We start from the raw sequence: 21,581 nt of genomic DNA, 5'->3' as shown, positions 1-21,581 counted from the left end.
AACCGATACCCCAACGGGTATAACTTGCTACAGATGTCAGTGTAGCTGGCCAACGATACCCCGACGGGTATAAACTAGCCACATATAACCGTGAAGCCAACAGACAATACCCCGACGGGTGTAGCCGACTGAAGGTGTATGCCCTACCAAAGCAACTGTGAATTGTTGAAGATAATTTGGGGGTGATACATGCCCAAAACACAGTTATGAAATAACTGAGAATCCCCAAAATGATGTGACAGATATAGCAAACAAAAGGGGTATTAACATATAAACATGGTTGACTGTAAGTGAAATGTGGCACATAGGGGGTGTACGGACTGCACACCATATCGTGACCAGTACAGGACTTGCCAACACTGGAAAAGGTGTGTAAACATATCCATGAAAGTCTCTGCAGTCACTGTTCAATAACATAACACATGTCTCTGGCACACAATGCATCAGGAAACTAATTACCATGTGAGGTTACAACCGGGCCATGGCCAGCTGGGCTTGATGGATGCTTCGTTGTTCTGTGCATATGTAGAAGTTGTAGCAGTCCGACGACCAACGTCCCAAGGTTTTGATCATATTATCTGGAATGCCTGCCGTTGCTGCAGTGGTTGCTGCACCAATTCTAAATGAATGTCCATTGTAATTTGTGTGGTCATACCCGGTCCTTTGCAACTCAAGTTTTAGATGGTCAATGAAAAACTTCCTGTCCATGGCTACACCATTAGGCATGAGGAACAGAGGATCTAAAGGATTTGACGTCCTCTGGGTGCGAAGAACAAAGTATTGCAAGAGGGTCCTAACTGGGCAGCAAAACAGGGTCTCGTACAGCCTGTGTAAGGTGATGATGACGCCTTTCCGGAATGGATCCGTCTTCGAAGCCTTAAGACACACAAACGCTGTAGAAAGCTCGTTGTTAAATGAAACGGAGTTGATAGACAAGTGTATTGTTGGGTTATAAGCGTCACAGGTGAATTCGCCACATCTCAAGAAAGCGAAGAAAGCCATACAACAGGCCGTCTTCATGAGTAGATCAATATATGGGTTAAACACACCTTGGTTTAGCTTGATGCACATATCTGAAAGTACTGTAATTGAGATTGGCAGTCTGGTCCTGGAGGAACTGCCCTGCAGCTTTTTGATAGCCTTGATGATTGTCTCGAGGCGAGTTGTTGAGCCATTGATCCAGGGGTTGGTCATATCGTACTTGAGGTACATGAACCTAATACCACACAAATACGTCTTGATGGTGGCATAACGCAGCTTCAGGGTGTAATGGCAGTAGGTCACAAAATACAGTAGGACATCTTCTGTGAGGTTGGGTAGATTCGCGAACGAACACACTATGCCGCATGTCATCAAGAACCCCAGGAATACGTTGCATCCAGCCTGATTAACGGTGTGGGTCGATGAAGCTAGTGCGCTGTTCCATAGTTCGTCCAGATTCCTGTTTAGGGGTACAGTAGCTGCGACAAAGGAGGGCACTGAGTGTGGGTCTTGTCGGGGAAAGGGGCTAGATCCCTGAATCTCTCCATCTGCAACCGAGACAAGGCGTCAGCTATTGTGTTATCGACACCAGGTACATGAAGGGCAGAGAACAGAAAGTTATAATTGATAGCTACGAAGGTGAGTACGCATAAATTGCATAATGGTGACACATTTGGATCTGCCCCTATTAATGATTTCAACAGTTGCTGTATTGTCACAATAAAATCTGATGGATTTCTTTCCCTACAGGTGACCCCAGAGCACTGCTGCATTGATGATAGGAAATAGTTCAAGCAGTGCCATGGAATTGTCCTTTAGTAACAATGTAGATAATTCCTCTGACCAAGCTGCAGCGAACCATCGGCCTTGAAAATAACATCCATAACCTACAGAACTGGAGGCATCCATGAATAGGCTAAAGTCTGGGGGCACTGATAAGATGGTCCATAAACATTGTGATTCCATTCCATGTTGGAGAAAGAATCTCCACATTTTTAGGTCCTGTGAACACTGCTTGTTAAGAGAGACCATATGATGTAGTTCTTTGACTGAATGTGCTTTTCGCAACAGGTAACTCATGAAGGACCTGCCCGGGTGAATAACTCGCATGGCATAGTTCATGTGTCCAAGGAGTACTAGGAGTTGTCTCTTGCACACTTTTTTCTTCCCTTCAATGGAATCCATGACTTGAATCGGTCTATCAACCTTCTCGTAGGGAAGATGGGATTCCATTCTGATAGTGTCCAGGGTAATGCCTAGATAATCCACGCACTGGGAAGGGCCTACGGTTTTCTTTGCCGACAGTGGAATGTTGACGTCTTTGAAGAGTTGCATCAAAGCTGCCATAGTCTTTACACCTTTGTGTAGGCAGTTCTCGAAGCATATAAAATCATCCAGGAGATGTAGAATGTTTTGAATGCCATAGTGATAGGTTGCTACCCAGCAAACAGCCTGTGATAGGAGGTCGAATATCTTGGGGCTAGATCGAGAGCCAAAAACTAATCTGGTGTAAAAGTAGTACTTGTCCTGACAATAAACGCCATGGGGATGCCACAAATTTGGATGTATAGGGATTAACTTGAATGCATCAGTAATATCCGTTTTACACATGTAAGTGCCCTGGCCAAGGGCTTTGATGATGTTGATAGCATCGTCCACGCACACATATGATAATGAATAGTCCTCCTTGTCAATGAGAGAGTTCAAACTGGGATTGTCTTGATCATTGTGCGGGGCTGATAAGTCAACTATTAGTCTGTTTTTCTTTGAGTATTTCCCTTGGACGACACCAATTGTGTTGATTCTGTAGCTTGGAAAGGGTGGGGTGTTGAAAGGTCCTATGACATAGCCTTTCTGCACTTCACTGAGGATGAGATTAGTCGTGATTTCAGTGTTGTGTAGAGCTGAGCGCAGATTCTTGCATTTAATAGAATTTGACTGACAATACTGCATACCTGTGTGGAAACCTGATTCGAGGCCTGATATCAGTTGGTTAACAAACTGTTGATCTGGATGTTGTCGGAGTAGTTGTTGCAAGGTAGGCACGTTTATCGGTGAAGTAGCCGGATACAGTCACTGTTTCTTGCTTTTCCTGGCAGAAGACTGGGACGGCTTGTCCCAAGACCTCCTCGCACTTATGACCCGGATGTGGCTTCCTGCAGTGTGCACATACGTGTACATACCTGCATGATGGATAGATGCACTTGCCCTCATTGAAGTTGTTGCATAGTGCGCGTCTGTTGTGGAATCTGTTGGTTCTACCCATTGAATCAGCCTGAAGATCAGTCCAAAGAGTCTTTTCGGCCTGGCCACACCTGCACCATTATGTTCCTATACCGGGTGAATGCTACAATAAACTCTTGAATGGTCAAGGCGTTTTGTAGTCTGTTGTCAGTAGGGGACTTTAGGTGGAGTTCATGGTCGCCCACCTCAATCACTCTCGGATGCGAAGAAATGTCGTCTGGCATCAATAGACATGCCAGATTCACATCTTTCCCTTCAATTATTTGTTTCCGAAGGGAAGCTGACACAACCTCGACATCCATCAAAGACGAATATGAAATGGTATTAGGTGAGTTACCTTGGTATTGGGAAACATGTTCCGATGCTGGCAAAGCTGTATGTAACGTGAAATTGCCAGTGGCTGGTCGACTTCCTCTTCCTGTTGTACATGTTGTAGATGGCTGCGGTACGTTGGCCTGTAACTGTTGGAGTGTACTGGGGGGTGTAGCAGATTGTCCAAGTGGTATGCTATTGCTTGAACTTGGCTGATTGTGCATGGGTAGGAGGGAGTTCGTGATGAGGTTAACAGAATCCTGCAGTTTTCGAACAGTCTGTGCCAGTGAATTGAGGTCCCTGTCAGGTTCGGATTCTGGCATCAGGGCAGCTATGTTTGAAACGAATGACTGTCCTCCGGTGTTGATAAGGGAGTTGACTGCTGAAGCGGGTCCACTAGTGTCCCTTCGGTAATCGACAACTGAATTATCCACTTCCCTTGTCCCTGGGGAGGTCGCCTGTTTAGCTTCCATGTTCTCCATATAGAAACGAATGAGGTGCGGCAGTTTACAATTCCCAGGCTTTTGGAAATGCCAAGATCCTGTTTTATTCGCTTTTGCACTGTCGCTATCGTCCAATTGAGAGGATTCTCATCCGTCGCACTCGCTGGAACGACTCCCGCATATCTATGGCGAGCGGCTCGATTTCTGTTGACAAAGTCACCATCGTCTTCGCCATTGTTTGGATCGGCACCTGCAGTCTGCGATCTTGATCTGGTGGATTGTCATCGACTGCCTCGGCTCACCATGCTGAGCCAGGTGCCTGTGATCAATGCAAGGTTACTTCCGAAAGCACGACTGTCTGTATGTCACACAAACGCGGCGATGTTGAAACCTTGGACTTCGATGTCGGATAACGTTTGCACTTAAAATTACTCGAGACACGATTAATGGCTGACTGTGTAGAACAAAGGGAAAAGTTGCGCATGCACGCGACCTATGTTTACCTGGCTAATACCAAAATATGGATTGATAAACAAACAGTGGTTGAACTGCATAGGCATATTTACATAGTTAAAAACTCCCAAATACGGACTGATACACGGACGTTGATTATAATAGGGCATTAGGATAATTAAGTGTGTCATAAAAATAGGACTAATATTTTATAAACAGTGATTGCAAGGCCGCTGTGTATTCCTATGGTTTTAACATAAGTAGGAATATATGAAACGGAAAGTGATTGTACCGTTGGGATGCGATGTAAGGTTATGAATGCAGGTTAGAGATACGCGTATGAGATATAAATGGTTTGCTCTGTACATGAAGGGACCTTGTCCGACCAGAGGATGCCATAAACTATACTAAAATATTTAAGTACTAAATTGTAGGGGCTGATGACACAGATCCAGATGGGATAAACACATAATTGTAGGGACGGATGACACAGATCCAGATGGGATAAACACATAATTGTAGGGGCTGATGACACAGATCCAGATGGGATAAACGCATAATTGTAGGGACGGATGACACAGATCCAGATGGGATAAACACATAATTGTAGGGGCTGATGACACAGATCCAGATGGGATAAACACGTAGGGGCTGATGACACAGATCCAGATGGGATAAACGCATAATTGTAGGGACGGATGACACAGATCCAGATGGGATAAACGCATAATTGTAGGGGCTGATGACACAGATCCAGATGGGATAAACATGTATTTGTAGGGGCTTATGACACAGATAGGATAAACACGTAATTGTTGGGATTGATGACACAGATCCAGATGGGATAAACACGTAATTTTAGGGACTAATGACACAAATACAGATGGGATACACTTGTAATTGTAGGGGCTGATGACACAGATCCAGATGGGATAAACACATAATTGTAGGGACGGATGACACAAATTCAGATCGGAAAAACATGTATTTGAAGGGGCTTATGACACAGATAGGATAAACACATAATTGTAGGGATTGTTGACACAGATCCAGATGGGATAAACACGTAGGGGCTGATGACACAGATCCAGATAGGATAAACACATCATTGTAGGGATTGATGACACAGATCCAGATGGGATAAACACGTAGGGGCTGATGACACAGATCCAGATGGGACATTTAATAATGACAACATTGGTGTATAATAATAACTTTATTGATAATTTATAACAATAATGGCTCTAGTCGTGGCAACTTCCAAACTTTCGGGAAGTTGTGATCTAACGGACCGTCATTCAGGCGATGTTTTTGACAGATCACGATCTGAGAAATACTATCATGAAAGTGTATCCCGTGGATAAGCCGACCCCTTTCTACAGAATCTTTTTTCTGGTCCTCAAAATTCGGCTTATACGCGGTCATATACGGTACCTTATATTGTTTATTCATGATTTCAGAATAGTCAAGACGTAATTTTTACATGTGTAAATATATAGGAATGTCGTCATGATTGTTTTTTATATCATGAACCGGTTATCATTAGGATTCATTCAACCCATACACTGTGGTTCAACGGGTATATATGCATAGGTTTATCTATATAATCATAAATGTACGACTGGAAAAAACTGATATAATATCATGTTCATTGCACCATATTTATATTTAAGGGTTGGTGGTATTACAGGTATATTGCCATTATTGGTAAATTGAGGTTCACTCTTTCCATGATACGTATCACAATATCATTTTTTAATGCTCGGTATATCGGGTGATTTCAAGTAGTGATTTCCAAATTTTATCATGTGTGTTATATACTTGACAAATGCCTGGAGAATGCATGCCTGTGTATATATTGAATGAGTAAACATTATGTTGTGCCAGTCTCTGGTTTTGTGCCATTTATGAACGTCAAATCATACACTGGTGTTTCAAATTGCTTCTGAATTCAAAATTTAGAATTATACAATATATCGTGATATATATCATGATACATATTGCAATACAGCCTTGTGCATCGTAAAATATTGTGATACACCTTTAACTTCCAATACCCATCCCTATTTATTTTGTGTCAAATTCTCTAAGGGTTGAATCACATGCCCTCAACAAACCAGGTGATGTTTGCTCCTATGTCCACCCTGTTTCCATTGAAGGAATCCAAATCCTGTAATGTGTTCATGGTTATGCTATGATTATGCTTGGAGACTTGACCAACTTGTAATAGTCTTTGTCTACCACAGGTGGTAAGCTTCATCTTCACCTTGATCTTTGTAATTCCATAACTAGGCCATGGAAGAGTCAATTAGTGTTTCAGTACACTAACAGTGGGACCCTGACACCCACATACTCTATCATCTGTGGGACAACTGCATCTTCTACATTAGTTTGGCATAAGATGGAAGAGATTCTCAGTAAGCTCAGAACAAGTGCCCTGATTTGCAATCTACTGATGGAGGACTTACCTTTGGAGTAGAAATGTTTCTATGTTCTGAATCCAAGTACACAACACAGTCAGACATCATGGTTGGCTTATGGCAATCCAAAGTCAAGTCCCATCTTCCAGCTTCCCCTTCTGAGATCAAAGGCTGACATGATTTGCTGTCCCACTTGTTGACCTCTGACTGGTTCAGGTGAATTTGGGATGGATCTGAATCCAAATAATCCCAAGCATCTGCCCTAGTAACCGCTACCATAGCAGTCTTATTCCTTTCACTCCGTGCGGCTGATCTACCGGTATTTACTGTTGAATGTCCCATGGCTGTTAACTTAAACGGGTGCATATTTACAGATGAAAAGTCACCCAGGTGGAAACGTCCGTGATCCCAGCGGTGAGAGGTCATCTATGGCCCGCTCAAACCATCCGTTTCGGCCATCCTGGCCTGCAACATCAACACAATCCGAAGTTGTCCTCCAAGATCTGGAAGCATTTGGTCTACCCTGATCTTTATCAACCATCCTATAATCATACTGCCTGTCTCCTCTGCTGTAATGATCTGAAACTACCGTGGGTGTAGAATATTCTTCATGGTCCTCGTGGTTGCTATTGTAACCATGGTTAGATCAAAATCCTCAAACTCTCAAAGCTTGACCTTCCTGCTTGACATTGGACGAACCTGGCCATGATACTTTCTTCCCCTCTGACAGCGCTACGGCTGGGGGGGCTTTCTCAGCATGCTGGGGTGGTTGTATGGCTGACATCTCTGCCGACATGGCATCCACCGTCTGATCAAACGTCTCCACCATGTTCTGCTGATCCAACAAAATCTCAGACATCCGAGGTGTGGCTAGCATCTGGAGAGAGTCATCTAAAACCAGCAGAAATTTCGACTTCTTTGGGGGAATTTTGGAGCTGCCCTTTTTCCCAGCGCTGACCCTTGGACTGGGAGATGCTAATACCATCAAGTGTTTCTTGCCAGCTACCACCCTCCTCAAGACATCTTTGTCCAAGACTCAACTAAATTCCCAAACTCCTCTTAAGAAAGATTCACAGAGCACCTAGACGTCTCCGTGCTGTTCATACAATGACATTTCCAACATTCTGTATGTGTATCTATTGTAGGTCTAAACTGTCTACACTTGTCACACGGAAGGAGTTGATGCCCCCTTCCCTCTATGTTTATGGCCGATAACAAAATGCTGAGAAAGCACTTATTTCAATACCCCCTACAATAACAATAGAAAAATATGAATTGGAGCACCTTTAGAATACAGTAATACAACTTCTCGTGAGGATGATCTCTGCCGTAGGTCACGTGTCTCAAAGGCAAGCAACCACTTTTAGTGAGAATCCGTCGGACGCAAACTCACGGATTGTTAGCCCGACAGTTAACTGACAGAGCTACGTCCATACTGTGAAACATGAAAAATGTTGAAAAAAATTGCTTTCATAAACTATCGCTTGCTATAAAATGCACCGCCGCAGGCCATATTTAGTAAAAAAAATATTCAAAACATTGGTGGGCATATTCAATGACATTGGTGACTTGTTGCATGTCATCATATCCCAATTGCATGGATTGATTTGACCTCTGACCTTATTTGATACTGACATATTTGAACTCTGTTCCTAGGTGTAAACTACAAATCGATTTTAGATCAAATTCATCAACATATGCAACAGTCATCGTCCACACAACAATCTTTTGCAAAGAAACTTTTTCTTTCTTATCACACAACCTCTTTTGCCAACCATAACTGAATTTAACTTGTCTTTAGTTTAAATATGATGTCTTTACAAATTGCTTTTGGTTCAAAATGGTTTTGAATTGATCAATATATCTTAATTTTTAACAAATTGGGTCAATATCAAAATTTGTACCCCTTTTGGTCTTGTTGAAAATACAAATATAAAACTTAAATTCCAACATTTAGTGTATTTACGAGAAACATCTAAACTTAACAAATAGTTGGGTAAATTATGCCAACACAAAGAAACATAATTTTGTAAGTTTTTAATATCATCACGTTTTAAAGCCTGGTTCATTACTCTTTGCGAGAAATCAAAATGAAAATTGATAATTTTCTCTTCTCTGTGTCCCAAACACTATCAAAATGATTGACGTAATTTCAATAGTCTTTATTTATTGAACATGTTGTTTGTACTTGTCTAAAATCATGCCATGCAATGTGTGTTTACCTGAATTATTTTCAAAATCTCCTCTTGTAATACCAAAGACGAGGAGGTAACACCAAAGACACTACCATTACTCATACGACTTTTATTTCACAGTACAATAATTTTATCAGTTGGAAATGATGCACTATAGTTGGTGTTGCATATTTGCAATGGCATCAGACATTATTTCTATAAAGCTGATACCGCTGACTTCTGTTAACACTGAGGACATATTAAGTTACACCAAAGACATTTAGTGATTATAAAGGAATCTAGGTTAGTGTGTTTTCATAAATTTAAGTGTTAATATGAGTTATGCCATTGTAATTATAATTCTTAAGACATGTTTTACCCATTAACACTAACTTCAAAGTCATAACTTGTGGTAATGCCAAGGACATATTAAGTGACACCAAAGAATTTAGCTGCATCTAACCCGAAGTTGGAGTGTTTCAATGAAAATACAAATTTAAGTAACCTGGTAATATTTAGTACCAAAACAGTAACAGTAAATTTTGAAATATTTCGCCTATCACATACAGCAAAAACATAAGTCAATACATAGTATCAGTAATCACCACTAATATGAAATAAAAATGTGACTTTGACGATATAATTGGCATATTATTTAGTCCGTTTGACCTTGCATGCTCCTGTGACCCGGAAACGGTAGACGATAAATCAACATGCCACATGCAAGTTTCTCGGTATCTTTTATTTGAACTTTTGTTGATATTTATGAATCACCATTCAATGTTACGGTGAATATGAATGGGCATGTTTCATATTTCTGCGTTGTACACGCTGATATGTTTCACTATTATAAGTGTATCCCACGCAATACATCTATGGATATCGTCGATCAGCAATTTAAGATCACCCTCTACAACAGGTTCGTGAAAATGGGCTTGACAAAACGTGTTTCAAAATTACATTCCTGCGCTGTTGAATATGATAGGATATATATACCGTATTCGACTTAATAGGCGCCCAGGGCGCTCTCAAAATTAGAAATAGGGGGCTCTTATTAGAATATTATTTTGGTGGAAAAAAAACAGAGTCGAAAGATAAATTTCGTGGTTTATACTGACAGCCTGAAATGTTTATATACGAGAGATACATATTTTCGGAATTTAATTGCCCATAATTAAGGGAGCATATAACAAACGAGTTCGTATTATACGCGAATAAATAAGTGTTGTGTACACTGATCTATCGGAAGGGGTGCTAATTGGTATTGTTCACAAGCCAATATATTAACAAATATCGCCGTGGGCTCATTAGAGCGGGGCGCTTATTACGTCGAATACGGTAAGCAACAAAATGCTACATACATATTTTCGGTGTTAGTTCCACATTACTTTTGGGACAGTTTTCCTTTCATAATACATTCATAGATTCTAGCATGATCTTAGAACAATTTCACGAAGCATTTCTAAATATATTACAAAAATATGAAGACCGCCATGATTGCGTATTGATTATAGATTTGTAATTGTTTAATTATTTACAGCTGTTTACAGGTTTTAAAATTTTATGTTATATTTTTATATTTAGTAGTTATTTTTTTCCACAATGATTGTGTGTATGGACACTAAATATTGGTCAATGCATCAGCACAGTGTTACTGATCAAACTTCTTTAGTTTAAAGACATTTTATTCTACAATTCTACAATTATTATCTTTCACTCTGAACATCAATTATGTGAATAAGTAAATATTTTAAGTAACTATGTCATTTAATTTTAGTATTCCATATATATTGAATAAATTGATCAGATCCTTAACATATACATACTAAACTCATGTGGACATTCGTCTTGTGCATTAAGTGGTTTGTTTCCAAATAAAACAATTCTAAAATGTATTTGTAATATGAATATGATACATTACTTACTTGTAACAGTACATGAAATTTTTGTTTGTTTCATCACAAGAATCATGGTGGCACATTAGCTGGTGAGTTAGCAATATATTTCTAAGAAAGTGCTATCTCAGTCTTCTGGTTGGAGTGAAAAGATATATGCCTGTATACATGTTTACCCTTGCCAGATGTATTTTTTTCTGGTCAGCCACTCCCCATGACTTTAGTTCACCTTATGTGGTCTATTTTGCATATACAGATACTGCTGCAAACCTGTTTTTCCTTTGTATGCAATCAGTCTCACAACTACCTCAGCTGGTGTGTGTAAAAGGTCCCCTGTCATCATGAAACAAGAATTATAAAGGAAAGTCATATTTACAATTAAAAACATATCTGTCTTTCCTTGAATACTCTTTGTCTAAGTGCCAGGAATTGTCAGTGTCATAAAAATTTAAAAAAAAAGATTTTCATAAAGACTTTTCTTAGATAGACCTAAGTCAAACCATGAAAAATGATAACATTATAAAGAAAATATCGGACTGCATGCCGCTCAACGTGAAGGGCCAAAAGTCAACAATGGCCGTTTCTGGTAGTTGTGTGGCGAGAAGTTTGGCCGAAACTTTTTAAACTCGCGGTATTTTCTTTTTGAGGTAAATAAACTACTGAAAGTTTTAATATTGAGCAAGCTGAGCATTTATGCATGTCAAAAGTAATTTTAATGTTACACAAATCCTTCTTGGTAACTAGATATGGCGAGTTTTGTTTGTGGGTGTCCTTATGCTATTCGCCTGTCGAACTGGTTCGCCAGTAGCAACACAGCTAGTGACAAGCGTTGAGAGCTTTAAGTAACACCAAGGACATGTTAAGTAACACCAAGGACATATTAAGTAACACCAAGGACATATTAAATAACACGAAGGACGTTTTGAAACACCAAGGACGTTTTGTAACACCAAGGTGAGTGAGTATGGTTTTACGCCGCTTTTAGCAATATTCCAGCAATATCACGGCGGGGGACACCAGAAATGGGCTTCACACATTGTACCCATGTCGGGAATCGAACCCGGGTCTTCGGCGTGACGAGCGAACGCTTTAACCACTAGGCTACCCGACCGCCCTGTAACACCAAGGACATGTTAAGTAACACCAAGGACGTTTTGTAACACCAAGGACATGTTAAGTAACACGAAGGACATGTTAAGTAACACCAAGGACGTTTTGTAACACCAAGGACATGTTAAGTAACACCAAGGACATGTTAAGTAACACCAAGGACATGTTAAGTAACACCAAGGACATGTTAAATAACACGAAGGAAGTTTTGTAACACCAAGGACATGTTAAGTAACACCAAGGACGTTTTGGAAATATAAATAAAATTGGTTATAGTTTAATACTAAAAAAAGTATCCATGCAGTGAAAGCATTTTCGGATTTCGGATTGCGTCAATAATACGATTACTACTCACTTGTTGTCATCCACGCTTTCTGGTATAACCCTACACTTGTGTATTTATCGTCATTCACTTGATGCTCAGTTAATGAATTTATTACAGGTACAATTAGTGGTAGCACCACTTAGATTACCTGACAAAGGTTCCCATTCGGCATTTATTGTGTCTGGGGTAATTATTCAATCTAAATCCAGGTTTGAAGTGAGGTGAAATGTGTGTTATGTAATATGCACGTGGCAGCCCAGCAAGAGGTGAATGATCAGTTCATTTACTTTTTTGTAAATCAACTGATCGTTCCTAGTCATCAAAGGATTAACAGAAAATACGTTGATTGATTAATCACTGTTATCTTGCACAGTGGATATGTCAAAAGGGAGTGTTTACATGTCTAGGTTTACTAAAACAAAGGGAATACACTCATATCCTGGCGTGAAGTGTCGATGTCGTATGTTGTGGTTAACTAATAATACGTTGATTGATTGCTCATTGTTATCTATCACTCAATGGATTTTTTAGGAACCGTGGACGTTATGAAAATAGTGGTCACGTGGGCTTTCTCAGCCGACCCTTGAGACTTGACACCTATGTGAAACACCTGAAACAATCTAAGTGATCAGTTGAGAAAGGAACACGGGTTATAATATCCCGAAACGATATCTATCTTTAAAAATATTTGATTGTTACAGAGACACGTGACATCGAATAAGTTTCTTTGTACAGCTGCAGACGAGTGGGATATTGTTTGTTTGTGTGGATATTCACGGATACATTCCTCGAACAAGGAAGCTGCCCAAAATTTATACACATAAATTTGGTAGGTTGTAATTATGGTATTTGCATTTGTTTTCCTTCATTCGCTGTAGCATTGAACCGATTCGTTCTTGTTCCTCTACGTCTTGGTTGGGAAATTCTTCAGATTGACTAAAATTAATAAAGACGATCAAAAGGGCCTAACAACATCACAACAGATTATTATGTTGGATTAGAAGCCAAACAACATAAAAATGTACTTTTCAACGTAACATTTTCAGTCTCTTGGTGATGACATTAAACATCAAAATGTTTGGAATTTGTTATCATAATAATACAGATGGAAATGTTGTTCAGTCACTATGTAAAATAACTGAATATTTAGGCGTTTAATAAAATTGAAAATGTTACACATTTTGACAGTAAAAAAATATACACACTATAAAAAAAAGCAATGCTCAGGTGAAATATTTACTTTGTGTTGCAAGTCAAAATATTGTAAACGAAAATCGCAAAATTACCAAGCAAGTGACTTATCAAAATTTCGTCACCATTACTGATGCTACCCACAAAGATACCTACATTTCCTTATTATCTCGAAAACTGTATTTCATTTTGTTGATCAATGTGACCATACGCCCTTATTACTACCCATAAGAGTGACTAATGCGCTTACGAATGGCACAGCAGAGGTCGCCAACTAGTCTAGATTTCTGCTATACATCCGGGTACTCACTGGGAAAAAACAATAACAAAGGCAACAACCAGTCCCGGGGAATTGCATTAGATCAGTGCCCCTTTAAGTAAGGATGTTTTGTAGCAGGAATTGATATAAGAGAGCATTCATTTACCTTCTTTCTACATAAAGTCGGATTACTCTTACACCTAATTAAGCAAATGGTAATACCAAGGACAGGAACCTTTTAGTCAGGCATGCTTTGCTTATTTTTTATCATTTAAAGATAGAAACATGGAGGAATGTATGTTTATTTTAAAGATTCTAATCCCATTAATAAAATAACAACATAAAAACTCATGTATGAGACATAAAAATTGAAACACGTTTACTGTAAAAAGCATTATATTGTGTCAGTGTTATTTCAACAATTTCAGAGTATGAACCACTACAAGCAAAAAAAGCACTGACAAGGCAAATCCTGATGATGTATTTGAACTTGGTTCCCCACTGAAATATTAGGGATGAAAGTTAAGGGCTATCTCAAACTTTATGAAAGATAGATATTACTGACATAAAAAGGATACATATTTTGATAATGGCCCTACAATTTTCTGTGCCATTCTATACTAAAGGAAAAAACTAACTGTGCTTCAAATAAAGACCATTCATATAAATATTTTATCATAACAAATTCATTGAAAAAATACATACCAATACCCATACAGAGATACACACCCTTAAAGATGAGTGGTGTAATGACTCAATTAACAATGTCAATATCAAATGTGACCACCATTTGCGTTGATACAGGCGAGGCAGAGGCAGCGAATTGACACCAGATGACTTAAAACAGCCTCGAGGATGTTGTTCCAAATGTTAACCGAAGATTGGCCCAACTGACCTAGCTTTACTGGTTGGTTCTGCTCCTATCGTAGCCATTGTTCCATCCATCTCATCCAAGACATGTTCTATTGGGGGAGAGGTCTGGACAAACAGCTGGCCATGGCAGTACAGCAATGGTCTGCGGCCTTGAAAGATCACTGACAACACATGCAACATGTGCGCAGACTTTCATCTTGCTACATAGTGACGTTACGTCCCTGCATTTGCACAAAGATCTCGAACAATGTTGTCTCGGTGTATGCCATTCAAATTGCCAATAACAATGAAGAGTTGTGTTCTCCCATGAGTTGTAATGTCACCCCACACCTTTACCACTTACACCCCTTTCATTGGGTCACACAAGCATCACTAAAACATTCTCCTGGATGCCTATAGAACCTTTCACAGCCACCAGAGCAGACCAGATGAAAACTGGACTCATCTGTAAACATATACTGTGAGAGTCTTGTCTATCTGAAACGGCTCACAGTCTGGATGTTTGTTGGGAGCATGACACTCATGGACGTGTTTTTTTAATGTGAACAGCACACAATGATTGTTTAGCTATCAGGTGATCATAAAACCACTTTTGTTTAACCGTCAATGATGCTTACGCAATGCCACGGCTTGCTAAAAGTCAATATCTACGTGCCTTAGGTATGCTCTAAGCAGGAATGCCAGGCATTTTAATGTACATCAAAACTCAATATCATCTCTTTGGAGACGATACCTACAGCAGTGCAACACTCATAACGTGCCACGGGCCGGTTGTCCACATGCGACAACCATATTCAGTTGGTGCATCTACAGAATGTACTGTGAGATGAGCTAAAAGGTTACATGTCTGCAATATGAGCATGTTGAGAAAGAATATTTTCATTTACTTATGACTTATTTGACTTACATTTGTCCTAAAAAGGCATTAATGACACCTTCCCTTTCAGAACAAAAGTGTTTAGAAAGAGAATCTTTTCACCTGTATCTGTTTCTTCAACTCACTCTGTCTCTGAACATCCATTGACACAGCCAGAAATACAGGGTCTCTAAAAACAGAGTTAGAGAGAAAATTTGAGAAAAGTGTTGGAATCACATACAAAACTAGAAAGATGTTTGCATTTCATGCAAAAACAGAAGCAGCCACAGCTCCACAATATCCTGAATGCCCCAAAACTTTCCCACCAGGAACATCCATCCTTATCTCAAATCAAGTGATAGCTGACCTCAAGGGTAATTACCCATATTCATCTTCAATCCCTTACATTTTCCAATGCAGTACTTTGTCCTATGCCTCTGACAAGTTACAAGCAGCATTTGAAAAGCATCTCTTCCAGTTTGGGAAGAAATATGCCAAATGCAGTTCAACCAAGTCTCATGCCTGTAGCTACTTAATAACAATTAAGGTCATCAGCACTTATGGTTCAATGACATCACTGAAGAAAACATATGCCCATATGCCCAGAGAGTTCTATTTTTATCGCTACCCAAAAAAGAAAAATGGGTTTTTCAGAATAAAAACGATGTTTTATTGGTCTGTTTTCAGTCGTACAAATGGGTATCTCTCATACCCTCACTTCTAGTCGCACGTTTAAAAGGAAGCCAGAAGCTGGAATGTAAACATTAAACTTGTTTCCGTCCGGTTGCGCACGCACCTCCCTATGACATGTCACAAATCTTGAAGAATAGGCCATCATTCAGGACTGGACTGGATTACTTCCCTGTGGGGATGGCTGGGTAGGAACGTATGACTGAAAACAGACCAATAAAACATCGTTTTCATTCTGAAAAACCCATGTTTTAGTCTGTTTTCAGTCGTACAAATCGGTAGAATTCGACGGAACACTGGAAGGAGGGTCGGGAAAGTAATCAGGAAGTGACCTCTTTCACGTCGAATGTACCAAGTTCCTCACCCCTGTAGTGACAATAGAACATTCAACCAGATGCACGGACGAGACAAGTTGTTTATCACGAACGCACACAACTAATTATCGATGTGACAGGACAACTGCACACGTCAGTTGAACTGCGATCGAAGTGTGGTCGACGTATAGTTTAGTTACAGAGCAACTCGCAGTATACAAGGTAACTAAAACAACATGGTTAATGCTCTTCGACCCACAAGTAACTATCGATGCGACAGGACAACTGCACACGTCAGTTGAACTGCGATCGAAGTGTGGTCGGCGCATAATTTAGTTACAGAGCAACTCGCAGTATACAAGGTAACTAAAAAATACGAGCAGTACTATAAAGTATGGGAAGACGATGCATACACTGAATAACCATAATAAAAAAGCCGAAGTACTGCACACAACAAAAAACAATAAGAATGCGTACATTCACCAACAGCTTTTATTGTAACATGTTATATGGCACGAAGTGTCGAGCAAAAAGTCCAAAGTGAATAAAGCACAAATTCACTGTCTTTTCTGAGAGATCTGTTGTGCCACCACGAGTGGACCAAACTGTTTGAGTCCTTCAACATCTTCTGTTGAGATATCTCTGAGATAATGCTAAGCAAACACTGAAGTAGATCTCCAAAAGCAGCCCTCCATAATAGCTTGCAGCGAACAATTACTGTGGAGTGCTAATGTTGAAGCTATGGCTCAAACTTCATGCGGATGAGAGTAGGTAGTAGTCCTTGCGTTTCGTAAGCTCTGAGAATTACCGCTCTCAACCAAAAGGAGAGAGTATTATGTGTAATCTCTTTCTTTGCATTGGTTGAGAGCGGTATGAACAGCCTTCGAAAATGTTGTTGTCGCTGTTTAGATTGCTGCAGGTAAATACGAAGCGCACGAACTGGGCACAGGGTGAGATCAGCGTGATCATGAGGGCCCATAATGGCAGACAAGGAAGGAATGTGGAACATTCTCGAATCTTGGCCAGGAAGTTGATTTTTCGCTAAAAAATCCCACCTGAGACCAAGATGGACGTTACCATGGTTACGCTGATCGAACCTAATCCGACTGACGTCAATGGCATGTATTTCCGATACTCTCGCTGCCGTAGCCAGCGAGATAAGGAAACCGTTTTCAGAGACAATAAGTCGAACGCGACCTGATCTAGAGGCTCGTAAGTCTGACTAGACAGGTTTCGCAGAACGACATCGAGGTCCCAGGCCAGCGGTCGGTATTTACGTGACTGATCTTCAACCATGAAAGCACGTAGAATCTTCTGCAACTCCTGTACTTTAGTGAGCTTGTCTCCCGTAGGAGACGGCACCATTGAAGCCAAAGCTGCCAGATAAATCGAGATCGTCGACCCTTTCAGATGCTGAAATGACCAGAGATAGACTAGGAACTCCCCCACCTGGTCTAACGAGGTCTTAAGCAAACCCAGGCGTGAAGCTGGAAGTTCTTTATCCCCGGATGCAAGTCATCGGTGTGAGGATGAAGAAGGAGGTCGTCTCGATCTGGCAACGGGAACGGTCACTGATCGATGATCTGAAGAAGTTCCGGGAACCACGTTCTGGCCGGCCAATAAGGCGCGACCAAAAGCAGACGTAGGTTGGCTGTTTGACGAACTTTCTCAAGTAACGATGGTAACAGCACCGTTGGCGGAAATGCATAAGCGTCTAGACCCTCCCGCGATATCACTAGAGCGTCATGGTCCCATGCCCGTGGGTCTGGAACCGGCGGCACGAATCGAGGGAAGCGGTTGTTGTACCAGGTTGCGAAGAGATCTACTTGGGGCAACCAGAGTCGATCTGTCAGCAGATGAAAGACTGTCAGATGGATCATCCACTCCGTGGGAGACGGCCTCGATGGTCTCGACAGGGCATCGGCTATCACATTCTTGGCCCCCGGGATGTCCAAGTCGTCGACCTAAATGAACCTGAATGTCTGGTCCAAAAGGGCCGACGACCAAGTGGTTCCCTGTTTGTTGATGCAGTGGACGACTGTGGAGTTGTCAGACTGTATCATCAGCCGTTTCCGACGGAGTCGAAGTTTCCAGAATTTCGACCGCCTGAATCACTACTTCCATCTCGAAGCAGTTGAGGACCTTTTCTTCTGGCGACCACAGCCGGGCCGCTTGGTCGTCCCCGAAGTCAATCCCCAGCCTTCCAATGATGCATATACGAATAGGTGTAGTATGAACGGAGGCTCGCTCATAAAGACGCCTTCGCAAACGTTCGACGGCTGGAGCCACCACTCCAGATGACAACGTAGCTGCACTGGAAGAGGAACCAGGAGATTGGGAAACTCCAGGTGGGGGTACAGCAATCTCTGCAGCGGACGAAGTTGAAGACGACCTCGGCGAGTTAGGTCTTGGGCCGATGTCAACAGACCGAGGACTTCCTGACACGTGTGCACCGACGTTGGGGCATGTAGAAGTCTCGGAACGCTGCTGACAATCTTGTCCCAACGGTCTTGAGGTACCTTGACCAGATTGACCCCCGTCTGGAAGCGTATCCCGATGTACTGTAGATCCAGAGTTGGTGCCAAGTCCGACTTTTGAAGGTTGACGATCCACCCGAGGTAACGTAGTAGACTCAGGGTGGTCACTAACTCTCCTTGAAGGGCTCCTGTGAATTGGTGAGCTTGGAGCCTGTCGTCTAGGTAGAAGGCAACCCTGATCGCCTGCTGATGGAGACATTCTACGACCGTCTTCATGATCTGTGTGAAAATGCACGGGGCCGTAGAATTTCCAAACGGGAGGGCTGCCCACTGGTAATGAATACCTTGGTATACGAATCGGAGGTACTTCTAGAACTCGGAAGCTATTGGTTCATGGAGATACGCGTCCTGAAGGTCTATCGAGACGAGATAGTCGTTTGGTAATATCATCCGACGCAGAGAGCTGAGGGATATCATGGTGAATGTGTCAGGTTGTTGGAGGTACCGTATTTTCTTGAGTATAGTGCGCACGTTTTTTCCAAAATACACAGCTGTGTAGAAGGGGGTGCGCATTATACACGAATTATGAGTTTGGATGGTTTTTTTCCCCCATGGAAAGACATTACCGTGAGCACAAAAAAAACGGAAATACCATGTCAACAAATCAATACTGAAGTACGCAAATTAATCATGCAATTACACTGTCTGGCTATAAAAAGTGTTCTTGGTATATCTGGACTTATGTTTGTAACTTAATCCATTAATTTTTATTCAAAATTCCTTTAAATATTGTTTTTATTAATTTCGGCCAGAAGATCGCACAACTCACCGTTATTAGGAACCACGGTCAGAATACCGCTATTGACGCCTTGAAACAAACTTTAGTTGACAGGGAATGGATACATATATCATAAATGCCATACTTTGACTCGTTAGAGTCATATTTGTTTTTGTTTGACGATTCTATGTCAACATGAAATTCTCGCGATCACGCGATCACATGCACGTGAGGCTTGACGGTGACTGGTCAGACTGGTTCCATGTAAAAAATAATACCCGGGGATCGTGATCAGCTGCTTTGCTTAGGGTTATTATTATTTTAAATATGTCTAGTAAAGGCTGCATCTAAATAAACAAGATATTGGAATATATTATTCCTGATAAAAAAAATAGTTTCAGATACAATTGTTGCCGATCCTTGCATTAAAAATCCTGTAAAGTTATATCATTGGGTGTGTCTTGACCGAAGCACCGGTCGATTCCAAGAAAACGTGTGTACAGCTGATTGCTGTTCCGGCTTAGTTTACGAGAAAATACACAAGGTAATCATAATCCCTGGATATAAAACAATGCCTAGCAGAACAATAAATACTATTTAAACGGTAAATCAACATGTCTGGTGATTTTTTTTATATCTCAAATTCACCCGTTCGTTTGCCGGACTTCGCTGAAGGGGTACGGTGTAATTTTTTTCCGCGCTTGGTATTCGAATTATTTTTTTCTCCAAAATACTGAACCCGCTAGAGGGGGTTGCGCATTATACATGGGTGCACACTATACTCAAGAAAATACGGTATGTTGCGTTTTTGTGATTGAAAATAAGCCGCATCTTTGTGGAGTTTTTCTTGGGTACTAGAAAGATGGGCGAGTAGCACCCCTGCGATGGTGCCGATGTCCCTAGGCGAAGTACTGCCGCCTTTTCCACCAACGAATCGATGGCCTCCGTCAGCCGATCTGTTGGTTGATTGTGGAATGTCAGGGATGACATCAGTGGTGGCGTTGATCTCAGGCGTGGGGCGTAGCCTGTTGTCAAAATGTTCTGAATGTAAGGGTCGTTGAGGAAAGCCCACCTGTGGGCATAGTGATGAAGTCTCCCCCCTAGTTCGTCTAAAGGTAGTGTCACCGGGGGAGACTGCAACGACGGTGACGGCGGGGGAAGGGTCCTCACTTCTTCCCCCGCTGGCTCTTTCCCCCTCTGGGATACTTGGAAAAGGAGACCTGGCGACTTTTCCTGTCCGAATCTATCTTGTGGGACGGCTGTCGAATCATGTCCCTACGAAAGGCCCGTTGCACATTCTCATTTCTGTAACGTCGACTGGGGCGTTCGAAACTGGTGGCCGTCTGGACAGGTTGTGTGAAGCCGAAATGAAAATGTCACACTCGGCTTCCCTAGAGTACTTGTCCAGAACTTCGTTGGTACGACCGTCAAACAACTGTTGCGATGACCACGGGGCCCGTAAGAGTGTCCTGCCATGATGATCAGGTCATCAGTGCAGTCGATGTAACCATGGTGACGTGCCGTAGTAATCTGGCCCGATACATATTGGGACTGGGCGAGGACGTCCGAGAGGCTGTCGTCACAATCCATCGTCGACGTCAATTGTGTAGGCGTAGATGAAGGAGCTGGTTTACTGGTTGACGGTCCATGGACCCCCGACGTAGTCGAATCCTTCTTGGTCGACGCCGTCGAGGCGAGTACCGCTGCCATGATCTGGGCTATCAAAGCCGGGTCAATATGAAAGTGAGACGAGGGTGTCTTTCTGTCATTATCTCTACGACGCTGA

General features: G+C 41.5%; 1 protein-coding gene across 1 annotated transcript in view; it reads right to left on the bottom strand.

Moving 5' to 3' along the window:
- Nucleotides 1–21,581, bottom strand: part of LOC124118012 (structural maintenance of chromosomes protein 5-like) — a 232,526-nt gene that overhangs the window by 49,741 nt on the left and 161,204 nt on the right. The window contains exon 15 of the mRNA XM_046480045.2: nucleotides 15,660–15,726. Coding sequence (XP_046336001.1) covers nucleotides 15,660–15,726 — 67 coding nt within the window. The remainder of the gene's footprint in view (nucleotides 1–15,659; nucleotides 15,727–21,581) is intronic.

The sequence above is a fragment of the Haliotis rufescens genome, unplaced genomic scaffold (assembly GCF_023055435.1).
Source record: "Haliotis rufescens isolate VD_foot unplaced genomic scaffold, xgHalRufe1.0.p SCAF_1, whole genome shotgun sequence".
NCBI lineage: Eukaryota > Metazoa > Mollusca > Gastropoda > Lepetellida > Haliotidae > Haliotis > Haliotis rufescens.
Note: the sequence above shows the minus strand (reverse complement) of the source record. Positions and strands in the feature narration are given on the sequence as shown.